The 12,660-nt window shown below is 36.6% G+C and overlaps 1 protein-coding gene across 1 annotated transcript in view; it reads right to left on the minus strand.

The window, feature by feature from the left end:
• Window positions 1-829: 829 nt before the first annotated feature.
• LOC125647382 (MAM and LDL-receptor class A domain-containing protein 1-like) overlaps window positions 830-12,660 on the minus strand; it is a 102,569-nt gene continuing 90,738 nt past the window's right edge. Inside the window, exons 32-36 of the mRNA XM_056142009.1 lie at window positions 11,504-11,628; window positions 11,187-11,313; window positions 7,745-7,914; window positions 2,502-2,583; window positions 830-968 (exon numbers count right to left, since the gene is read on the minus strand). Of these exons, the coding sequence (XP_055997984.1) occupies window positions 958-968; window positions 2,502-2,583; window positions 7,745-7,914; window positions 11,187-11,313; window positions 11,504-11,628 (515 nt within the window). The 3' untranslated portion in view covers window positions 830-957. The remainder of the gene's footprint in view (window positions 969-2,501; window positions 2,584-7,744; window positions 7,915-11,186; window positions 11,314-11,503; window positions 11,629-12,660) is intronic.

Here is a 12,660-nt window from a genome sequence, read left to right on the forward strand (position 1 = left end):
TTCTGGTGAGCTAACAAAAAGGGTCGTGGGGCGCTTTGCGCGCAGTCTGAATGACTAAGCACAGTCTGTAACACAGTAAATGTATAAATGATGGAGAACACTGATGAGATGTCATACATGTACCTTGTTACAACAATACATCACATAACACTCTCCCCAAACCTGTCTTTGAAATTTAGGAGAATTCTAGCCCCCCCCCCCCCCCCCCCTTGCACCTTCGATGAAGTGAAGTCAGGCCCTGTGATTTGAACAACAATATGTTTACTCTTGGGTTTGAATAGCCATGCCTGGAGCGGGGCTCAAACTTTAACGGTACTACCTACCGGATACTAAACGAACGCTCTAACCGTGCTAAAAAGGAGATAGAGGGATCAAACCTATTGCCATGTCATTTTTAGGACGCCAGATGGTAAGATTTATCAGAATAAAGAATGTTGTTAAAGCAAAAGATACCCATCAAATTGCGTTTTACAATGTACAATTTCTACTTGTCACAGTTTACTTAATACGTGTGTTTCAAGTCACGATGCATCATTTCGTTATCTTCACCTTTCATCTTTAGTGAGGTGAAGATAACGAACAGTGATCAATCTCATAACTCCTATAAGCAATACAAAATAGATAGTTGGACAAACACGGACCCCTGGACACACCAGAGGTGGGATCAGGTGCCTAGGAGGAGTAAGCATCCCCCGTTGACCGGTCACACCCGCCGTGAGCCCTATATCCTGATCAGTGAGAATTTTTGAAGAAATAAATATACAGGCGGTATGCAAATATTTTATTCAGAAATATAACTACATGTATAATGCATGATCAATAACAGGAACAAACACATACTACAGTGTTTACGCTATGTTCTGTTGTAATGCAAACAGAATCGTGAATTCCAATACGTCACATTGAGTGGTTTTGAAGAATGGTGGACAATCCAGTCGATCTTGCTGCTTAAGTGGGTTATGAAAGATCTGCAAAAGAAATAATACTATATATTTGTGTTTATAAATCTCGTACTTCTATTTGTTCACAAACTTATGAAATGTGTAGAGTTCCTTTGTGACTACAGCGGAATCCTCATTGTTCGTGGGGGACTGATGTTCGTGGATTTCGTGGGCCACTCTTACCCACGAATTTACGTGTCCTTCTACAGGTTTGTAAACCAAGCAGAGTTATCTCTCTAAGTGACGTCGTATCGCTTACCCACGAAAGTACGTCCCCTAGAACCAGCAAAATATTGCTTACCCATGAGCATTGGCCCCACGAATTAAAATGATTCCACCGTATTTAATTTGATACTTGATAACATAATGAAGTCAAATAGGCAAGGATAATATTTAACCCACTAAAATGACCCACGACACGAACAATATAAAACTGAAATTATCTAAACGATCCTTCTTCAGGACGACAAAATATTTATATAGAAAAGAGTACTTACTAAATGAATAAGATAAAATAAGAATGCAAACTAGCACTAAAACCTAAAAACAAACAGTACATCTACAAATTGGAATTATTGAATGTTATATGGGCCCCAGAGGGTAAGAGTAAGAGAGGCCGCCCCCCAAAAAAACATGGCGAAGAAGTGCAGAGGCAGAACGCGAACAATTAGGATGGCAAACATGGAGCGAAGCAGTCGCAGTAGCAAATGACAGAGTGAGATGGCGGAAGATGCTGTCAAGCCTTATGAGCCGACCATGGCTCTAAGAGGATAGGTAGGTAGGTATATGAGGCATTAAACAATGTCTGCCGAGAACGAGCGTCAAGCCTGAACTGCTGGAAAGCAGTATTGTCCAGTCTTGACGCTCGTTTTGAGTAGATAGTATTTAATTGCCCCATATAACATCCGATGACTTCAATATGCAGACGTACTGTTTGCTTTTAGGATCTGTAGTTAAGTGTTAGTGTTATGTTGCATTCTTTTTTTTTATTTAGGTCATTTTAATGGTCAAACTCCAAGATCAAGGTCAAAATTGTGTTATCTCCTAAAAAAGGTCTTAAATGAATACACGTGAAATATGATAGTCCTTTCACCAACCAATGAAACATTATGACCAAGGCTAAACTCCAAAATAAAGGTAACGAGGTAAAAAAAAATTCACCAAATAAAGGTTTTGTCACATGGAATACACATGTGAAATACGAAATCTCTATTACCATCCATTCCAAATTGATGGCTAATGTTACGTTTTTGCGGACAAACCAAACTATATACTAATACCCCCGAATCACTGAGAATGGGGGCATAAAGATATATTAATTCTATTCTACTCAATAATGACCGTACCATTACTCCAAATTTGCATCCGAAATACAAACGTATGATATTTTTTTATGAATGTTGTCGGATTTTTAACTTCATTTTACTTTTTGGACCAATCAAAACAAATAGTTGCTTTTTATTTCCGAAAACTCATGGCGTGTGCTCAAGAATTCCAATGTAATTCTGTCTTTTCACATGGAAGGGATGAAACTAGAGATTTAGAAATATGAGTACTTACCACACTCCCCTGTGATGACTTGGATATTATCAATAGCAATATCTCCTCTATATCCAGTTCCACGTGTACCCACAAACTGAATCTACAAGCAACAAAAATTATATGATAAAGTGCAATACGGATCAAATTTCAATTGGTTGTTGTCCGTCGCGCGCTAACAATTGAACATTTTTAATTTCTTGATAACTAGCATTCCAATTCTTTTCAAATTTGGTATGAAGTATCATTGGGACAAGGGGGACAAATTCCAGGACTCCAGCACCCCTGGGGCCTTAGGGGCGGGGCAAAAGCTGACCAAAAAAGTCTGTTGCGGACGGAATTCGAACCCCGGGCCTAAGTTTAGGATAATATTAATACATCTTGATATCTACATAATACTCCCATTCTATTGCTTTTGTTGTCCATAACAACATAGCAATTGTGGGCAGCTTCATTTGTATGGAATATCTATTATTCCCTTATATATTACTCCATTTTTAAAACTGACACATGCGCACAATCACTACAAGTTCGTCATATTGTTACCAAACTAAATGTCGTTGATTCGTTGTTTGTTCGTTTTACGTCCCGTCGAGATTCCTTCATATTGAGACGTCACCAGGGCTGTAGCAATAAGGATTCTTTAACGTACCAACGCCTGACACAGCACTAGACCTCTATTTTTCCGGTCATATCCCAGAGAAGACCTGTAATTCTTACTTCTAAATGTCGAGTGTTTGGTGAAGGAGCGATCACTACCTATGTTTACGTGAATAACGTCTTAGGTTTGACGTGGCGATGGCATAAGTGGGACTTGAATTCACGACATCCCGGTTACGAAGTGAACGGTTTAACATACGGGTGTTAAAAGTAGGGTTTCTTTAGTAAAGTTCAAAGTAACAAGCATTCTGACCCCTACCGGTCACTAAAATAAATGGACCGCAACAATATTCGAAGTTCATTATGTAGGTTATGGTAAAGGAGGAAATTGGGGGAACCAGGATAGGAATGGTTGGGAATCAACTACTATTCAGGTACAAAGACTAGACCAGGAAAAAGATTGATTGAATGATTGAATACAGGGGCGGATCCAGGAATTGTGGTTAAGGGGGCGCACATTTATGATGCATGGGGTCTGGGGTCGCCTTGAGGCCCCCAGTGGGTCCAGGGCGAAGACCTGGTGGGAAGCCCAGGGGTGAAGCTCCTGGATATTACAGATTTTATAGGGCTTTATATGTCTCCTATTTAGTCATTTGTACCATTTTCTATCATTTTCAATTCGGTGAAATTTATAAAATGACGCAAATGCTTAAAGTTATTTTTTTTTGAGTAACTTAAGTTCTCCCAATAAAGTAATTCAAGAAAACTAAAGATTTTGTCATTTATTTCTCCGGGAGTGGAAGAAATTATTGCTTCTTTTATCGTTAGGTACATTTTGCTAGAGACCAAGATTTACCTTACATGTGAAAATTTTAAGGGGGGGGGTATCAGCTGCGCCCCTCCCTTAAATCCACCACTAGAAGATTGTTTAACGTCCCTCTCGAGAATAGTTCACTCATATGGAGACTACACAATTGCCGGTGAAGTGCTGCAAAATTTAGGGCTATGCTTGGCGCTTTGAGCAGGGAGGGATCTTTATCGTGCCACACCTGCTGTGACACGGGACCTCGGTTTTTGCGGTCTCATCCGAAGGACCGCACCATTTAGTCGCCTCTTACGACAAGCAAGGGGTACTGAGGATCTATTCTAACTCAGATCCCCATGGGATTTCAGGAAAAAGAAAAATTTATAATTCGGGTTAGGTCGTTAACAAAGTCAATGAACTATGAAATGTAGGTGATCGTGAATAATTCATCTATATTGTTGTAATACTAGGCGTTTTAATAATAAGAAACTTGGATGACAGGTAAATATAACGAACAGCGAAACCTCTATAAGCAATACATGTACAAAACAGAATTGGGCCAAAACGGACCCCTGATGTAAACTTTAAGCTGGTGTTGATGTGACTCCACTAAACACAAGTTTTTATCTACTTTCTAGAGGTTAACTAAAAATCTACCAATTATCAAAAGAATATATGCAAGTATAACAAAGAAATATAAAACAAAACTGATGATTCAAGGGCCGTAACTCAGCGAAAAATCACAAAATTAAAACTTGATCTGTAACATCTTATGGCAAATCAATGTATCAAATTAATAAGAATTTGTCTGCCTTTTTGTTTCTTTTGACATTTGTTTTCCCCTTTTAGTTATGTATTTTCAACTGATATTATCCACAAATATTGCGACAGTTTTGTACATGGGTGTTTAAATCATGTTGTTGGTCCTACCTTCTCACGTAACAAGGCAACATTTTGATTGGTGCTAAGTGTTTCAAACCTAGGGTTGTTGTTTTTTTTCAATCCTAGGTTTTCATGGTCTTTTTTATGCACCACTTTTGTTTCCAGTAAAGATTCATGATATTATAGGGTTATTGAACTTATATTGGCATGAGTTGGCTGTGAAAATGCACGAGCTTGCGAGTGCATTATGACAGCCAACGAGTGTCAATATTCACTTATATAAGTTCAATAACCCTTTTATTATATAGCTAAAGTGTTTAGTTCTAAAATTATATCCCTTTTCACTCAAACTACTCCAAAATAGACGAAAATTCATCAATATTGGCATCTAAGGTGAAGGTGTGCAATAACAGCATGCATTCGTAACTGTGCAATATTTAACCCGTCATTACATGAAGTAAACTGATATTGTAAATGGGGACATCATAATTTATGTACAGTAAAACATTTTGCTTAAGTAAATTTCAAATACTGGCTCTGTCAGATTCGGAGGACCGTCGTCTGTCATTTTGTCTTGTTTGCGTCGTTACGGTAACGTCAATATTGAACGCTCATACTCGGAATGTTTCGGGCGCATACAATTTACGCAATGCAAAGTTAGCGTTCAATAAATTCTCTGGATATTGAACGCCAACATTCTCTAGATTTTACGCAGATTTTATATTAGACTATTTATAAGCTATATAATAATGTATTTTATCTCATTTGTTTTTTGTAACAATATTGTGGCTGGGAGAACGCTGTGTGTATTACTTTTTTTTATATTGCATTTCTAGTCAAGATGGCGGGTATGTCTCCCAGACAATTTCGTTCTGTATTTTTAGGACTCGCAGTTTTCGTCATTTCAAATAAATGACAATCTTTTACACCTAACATGTTTTTCTGTGATGATTTACATGGAAATAAATAAAGCTGCAATGTTGCCTTGGAGTAAGAACAAATTTAAATATAAATATCTATAAGTGAAATAACAAAATCCGTAAACTTATAATACACGCTATTTTTCTAAGTCGAAGGGCCATAACTTAGTGAAAAATGAACGTACCAAAACAAAAATTAAAATTTGGTCTGTAACTTGTTATGGCTTTGCCATGTACCAAATATCAAAAGGATATCTGAAAGCATAACAAAAAGGTTCGGAAAACTGATAAGTCATGCTATATTTCTAAATTCAAGGGCCATAACTTTGTGAAAAATCAACGCACCGAGACGAAGCTCGAACTTAATCTGTGACTCGATATGACAACACAATTTACCAAACATGAAATAAGCATGTAAAAACAGAGAACAAAGGTGTAGAAAACCGGACTGACGGACGGAGTGCAAACCTAAAATCTCCTTTCACTTTGTCGGCGGTGCACTAAAATTACGTCGCTGTAGTTACAAAATTGGTACCGTATAAGTTTTACATTATGACCCCTGGGTCGAGGCCTCTGCTGGTGGACTGTTATTCCCCGAGTGTCTCTACAGCCCAGAAACTAAGTACTTCATTACTAGCTTGAAAATACTAATGTATATTTAATTGCTGTTATAAAATTTAGAAATTCATTTCAAAATTAAGGATTATCTCCCTCATGCATAGCTCTTATCCTTAGACGAATTTGACTCCACTTTTTTTTGGCACGCTGTTTTTTCCTATAATAGTTCTAAAACTTCATTGTTATTTCGGATTTCAAACATTTCGGTTGAGCATCACTGAAGAGACATTATTTGTCGAAATGCACATCTGAAAAATGAACGTACCAAAACAAAATTAAAATTTGGTCTGTAACTTGTTATGGCTCTGGTGCATCAAAATTGGTACCGTATAAGTTTTACATTACAACTGATACCTGTATAACATAAATAGTATCAAATAAAGTTTTTCAATGTGATGTCTGTAATATAAGCATCTTAACATCGGTTCGTACCGTTATTTCAAAAATACATGTAGACATCATTAATTGTGTAGTACATGTCAAAATATTGGTTTCGACCTTGACGTTTGGTATTGTATTGACTTTATGGTATTGTATTTGGTTAATGTATGCATTTTTACATAACCACGTTTCGGTAAGTTTTTTTCTTATTGTTAGACGGCAATGCTGTGTAAGATTGACACATATAGCGATCGTTAAAAAGTTCCTCTCTTATACAGATCGATACATGATGAATGAATAAGGGGAGAAAACTGCCTACAAGTGGGTAGATATGAAAGACATAAATAAAATAACTCTCAAAGGAGTTAAAATTCGTCAATTACCTTTAAGGTACATGTATGTATATTTACTATGGGTTGTAATGAAACACACGAGCAATTAAATCATTTGAAATATTGGGATGTGAAAATAAAAATACTGTCAAAATTTGTCAAATTTGACCATTTTTGGTCAATTTTTAAGGTTAAATTTCAACGAGTGTACGTCGACTTTCCAGTTTTTGTAATGTACATTTTTCTATATGTATATGAGTTATAGAAAAATGTTCATTTTTCAGTCTTCAAAAAAGATGGAGGAATGACCCAATATATATCTATACAGATGAAAGAAGTAAAACTCTTGTACAAAATAACAGAATTTTATAAATATACTCCAGGTCCCTTATATTGAAGACGGTACATCATGCATTGTTTAAATCCCCATGAAATTCTAAGCAAGTTGAGGGAGTGTTCTAAACTGCAAGAACACAAACGTGATATACAATGCATCATTTGCGGTAATGGCGTACAATAACTCTGACGTCTCTTTTATTTTCATAATTTTTGGGGACTAATATACATGTATTCCATTTATATCACCGATTATTTTATATATTGTCCAACAATAAAAATGCAAGATATCGGTTTATCACAAGAATAAATATATGATAAAAAATAGGTTTATAGTATATCAACTTGTTCACCGATCGTCTTTCTCATTAATATTGAAAATACTCATACCGTTGATTCTGAAGACTGGGATGCTGGAAGAGTAACTTCCACCTGGTTCCACTGGTTTCCTTTGTTGCCAGATTCGTTAAAGACGGCCGTGTTGTTGTAGACTACTTCAAGAGAGCCGATGTTGCTACCGTACATGTGATATGCGAAAGAAAGGCACATAAATGGATCACCTGAATGCAGAAGAATATACATGAAATGATTGTTATGCTAAACCAAAATTTAACAAGAGGCCCAAGGGCCATATCGCACACCTGGGCTCATATTTAAAGATTTTCTATAATTATTTGTATGCAAAACTTTGATCCCCCTTGTGACCCCATCCTACCCCTGTGGGCCATGATTTTAAAAAACTGAAATCTGAAATATATTAGAAAGCTTTCATGTATATATCAGCTTTTCTGGCTCAGTGGTTCTTGAGAAGAATATTTTTATAGATTTATCCTATATATTAGTATTTAAAACTTTGATCCCCCTTGTGAACCCATCCTACCCCTTTGGACCATGATTTTAAACAAGAGGCCCAAGGGCCTAGAATCGCTCTTCTGATAAATTGTACAACCCCACCATTTCTATTCTTAGCCTCTTAGTATTCTAAATCTTTAGTTAAATCCTAAGAATTCAAAAAAGTAGGTCAATGTGACCTACTTTTTGGTTTACACATTTTGAGAACCCAAGAAATATCAACTGACAAAGTTTGATGATTTTAGGCCAATTAGTATCTGAATATTGAAATATAGCTGTCAAATTCCAATCGTAGGTCATGGTGACCTACTTTTTGGTCAGCGAACTCCGAACATGCAAGACCCATCAACTGACAAAGTTTGATGACTGTAGGTCAAATAGTATCTGAAATATATAAATATAGCCGTCAAATTCCAAAAGTAGGTCAAGGTGACCTACTTTTTCGTCAACACCCTTCAAACATGCAAGACCCAACAACTGACAAAGTTTGATGACTGTAGGTCAAATAGTATCTGAAATATATAAATATAGGTGTCCAATTCAAAAAGTAGGTCAAGTTGACCTATTTTTTGGTCGAAACCCTTCGAACATGCAAGACCCATCAACTGACAAAGTTTGATGACTGTAGGTCAAATAGTATTTGAAATATATAAATATAGTCGTCAAATTCCAAAAGTAGGTCAAGGTGACCTACTTTTTGGTCGACACACTCCATTGACTCAAGATGCATCAACTGTCAAAGTTTGATGATTGTAGGTCAATTAGTGACTGAAATATATAAATATAACTGTCAAATGCCAAACGTAGGTCACAGTGACCTACTTTTTGGTCGATACACTCCGAAGACTCAAGATGCATCAACTGACAAAGTTTGATGATTGTAGGTCAAATAGTGTCTGAAATATAGTAATTTAGCTGTCAAATACCAAAAGTAGGTCACGGTGACCTACTTTTTGGTCGACACAAACCGAAGACTGAAGACGCATCAACTGACAAAGTTTGATGATCCTAGGTTTTACAGCGCCCAAAATATGCATCTAAAATTGAAAATGTGAAATTTGAATATCTGCAAAATTCAAAAAGTAGGTCACTGTGACCTACTTTTTTTTATAAATATGTTTCAAGGTCTCAAGATGCATCAACTTACAAGATTTGATGATTCTAAACCTCTCGGTATTTGAAATAACAACTTAAAATATATCTATAAATGATAAGCCATAAAATTCAGAAAGTAGGTCACGGTGACCTATTTTTCAGTTGACGCATTTCAAGGTCCCATGATCCACCAACTGACAAGTTTTGATGATCATATGCTTCAAAGTGTCCAATATATGCATCAAAATTAATTTTAAAATAAATACCTGCAAAATTTAAAAAGTAGGTCACCGTGACCTACTTTTGAGACAACTTGACACAAGGTCCTAAGATGCATCAACTGTCAAAATTTGATGATCCTAGTCCTTATAATGACTAAAATATCTAAGATTTAAGGAATTTAAAAAAAAATTAAATTTAGGTCAACTTTGAAGTGACCTTGAGACCACGCCCTTTGCCCCAGGGTAATGCCTTGACCAATTTTCAATCTACAGCATATCCTCATCCTTATGTGTAAGTTTGGTGATAATCTGCTCTGTGGTTCTTGAGAAGAAGATTTTTTAGCAACCACTACTTTTGTTTGTATTTTCCTGATTATCTCCCCTTGTTAAAGGGTCACATCCCTCTATTTAGTATGTATGAAAGCCCTTGGGCCAATGATACCCTGTAACAAATTTGAAAAAAATTGGCCAAGGGTTTCTTGAGTTATAGCCCTTTTTCTAAAAAGTTTACGCACACAGCACAAATGGCCATAGCATTAGCTCTTTGAGCCTTTGGCTCAGAAGAGCTAAAAACTGAAATCTGAAATATATTAGAAAGCTTTCATGTATATATCAGCTTTTCTGGCTCAGTGGTTCTTGAGAAGATTTTTAAAGATTTTCCCTATATATTTGTATGTAAAACTTTGATCCCCTATTGTGACCCCATCCAATCCCACGAGGCCATGATTTGAACAAACTTAAACTCTGCACTATGTCAGGAAGCTTTCATGTAAATTTCAGCTTTTCTGGCTCAGTGGTTCTTTAGAAGAAGATTTTAAAAGATTTTTCATATATATTTGCATGAAAAACTTTGATCCCCTATTGTGGCCCCATTCAACCCCCGGGGGCCATGATTTGAACAAACTTGTATCTGCACTATGTCAGGAAGCTTTCATGTAAATTTCAGCTTTTCTGGCTCAGTGGTTCTTGAGAAGAATATTTTTTATAGATTTATCCTATATATTAGTATGTAAAACTTTGATCCCCTATTGTGGCCCCATCCAACTCCTGGGGGCATGATTTGAACAAACTTGAATCTGCATTATGTCAGGAAACTTTCATATAAATATCAGCTTTTCTGGCTCAGTGGTTCTTGAGAAGAATATTTTGAAAGATTTATCCTATATATTAGTATGTAAAATTTTGATCCCCTATTGTGACTCCATCATACCCCCGGGGGCAATGATTTAAAAAAAACTTGAATCTGAATTATGTCAGGAAGCTTTCATGTAAATTTCAGCTTTTCTGGCTCAGCGGTTCTTGAGAAGATTTTTAAATGACCCCAACCTAGTTTTGCATTTTTGTGATTATCTCCCTTGTGAAAAGATGCTTTGTGGCAAGTTTGGTTGAAATTGGCCCAGCAGTTCTTGAGCAGAAGTCGAAAATGTAAAAACTTTACGACGACGACAGACAAGGAGCAAATTTTGATCAGAAAAGCTCAGCCTTTGGCTCAGGTGAGATAAAAACGGGGAAAATGTGAGTTTTCCCCGTTAGGTTTATGTACATTATTGATTTAATACATTGATATAATTAAACAAAATAAACTACTTCGTAATAATTATGCTGAAAAGACACAAATTTACATTGAAATTGGTTTTACTTCTACAAGAAGCATGGTCAAATACCTGTTAGGACTGGTAAACTTTCCAACACAGCAATATCACCAACTGCTTTCCCAGATGTTTCAATGTAAGTGTACCAGGTTCCTTCAAACGCAGAGGTGGGTCCTGTGTTTTGTGAAGGTGTCGTACCCTACATTACAGAACACTCCAAACAAATTAACATACACAAAAACCTGCCTCTCTAGTCTTCACTGAGAGAGGGAGAGAGAAAAAATAGAATTGTGCAGGATTAACAATTCATGCCTGCTTACAGCCTGTACTATTTCATCAATAATAAAATTTATATTCTAATCTTCTCTACGTTTAGCAATCAAACTTACACTTCTCCTAGACCAGTTAAAGTCGTCTGTCGAGGTCACATCCTGCAGGAAACATGTCGTTCCACTCTCAAAAGTACAACTGAGTGGGAGTGTTAATGGGGCAGAGGTAGTTGTGGAAGGGATCACTGAAAGAAAGGGAGGGGTATATCACAATGAATAATAATATCTATATAGCCTTTAAAGATCTTCAACATACTGCCTCGTAGCTACCTCAAATGTAAAACATTTTATGCGAGATATCTGGAGTTTCATTACGAGAATTTTAACGGGCATGGTTCAAATGATATACTAAATAACCATTTCAAAACCTCCAATGTGATATCAAGAGGGTGATTACGAGGTCAAATCTTGTCAATAAATATGTTCATGTATCACCCCTTAGTTTAGGAGATATTGACTAAGGATTTTTGTCGCATTATTCTGAAAGGGCCAGCGCTTGAAATGGTCTAATAAGGAAAACCTACGGGACTATAAACCTTGAATCCGATACACCCCACCCCCATTACGAAAAGGAAGTCTGGCGGAATTTTCTAAGTCGTCACAGAAGTCTATAACCCACCCCCACACGATTTACGATTCTGAACGTCAAACAACAAATTTTTATTTGCTGATTAAGAACCTTCGAATATTACTTCCTACTGCCCATCCCGAACTGAAAAACGACGATACGTGCCTGTTACGCAATGGATTATTCGCCGTGGGTTGTTTAAATAAAGATAGGTGAAGATAACGAACAGTGATTAACACTTTAGTTGTTGATGTGCATGATAATTCATGTGTAAAGCCTGATGAACATATAAAATTTGTACATGAACACCGTGGAGTAAGGACAGTGTATGCGTGTGTTTCAAAATCTGGGAATCTCTACGAAATCACTTTAGACGGAAGAGCACCAACTCGGTATCTAATGGAGGTGATCAAAGTAGGGGAAAGGGTTTTTGAATGCAGAGAAGTTGTACAGAGTTTCTTGGTTGTTAGCTTCTTATATTTACCAGCATACATTTGTATATAGAAGATGAAAGTTGAATTATTATCCCCCCTTACATTGCAGATGGTACACATTATGCAGAGCATGTCTTCATTTCCATACACGATAAGATTCCAGAAACAATATTACAGATGCATACATAATGGGCAAATTAGAGTGCCGTCCCTTG

Source organism: Ostrea edulis, chromosome 6, assembly GCF_947568905.1.
Source record: "Ostrea edulis chromosome 6, xbOstEdul1.1, whole genome shotgun sequence".
NCBI classification, from domain to species: domain Eukaryota; kingdom Metazoa; phylum Mollusca; class Bivalvia; order Ostreida; family Ostreidae; genus Ostrea; species Ostrea edulis.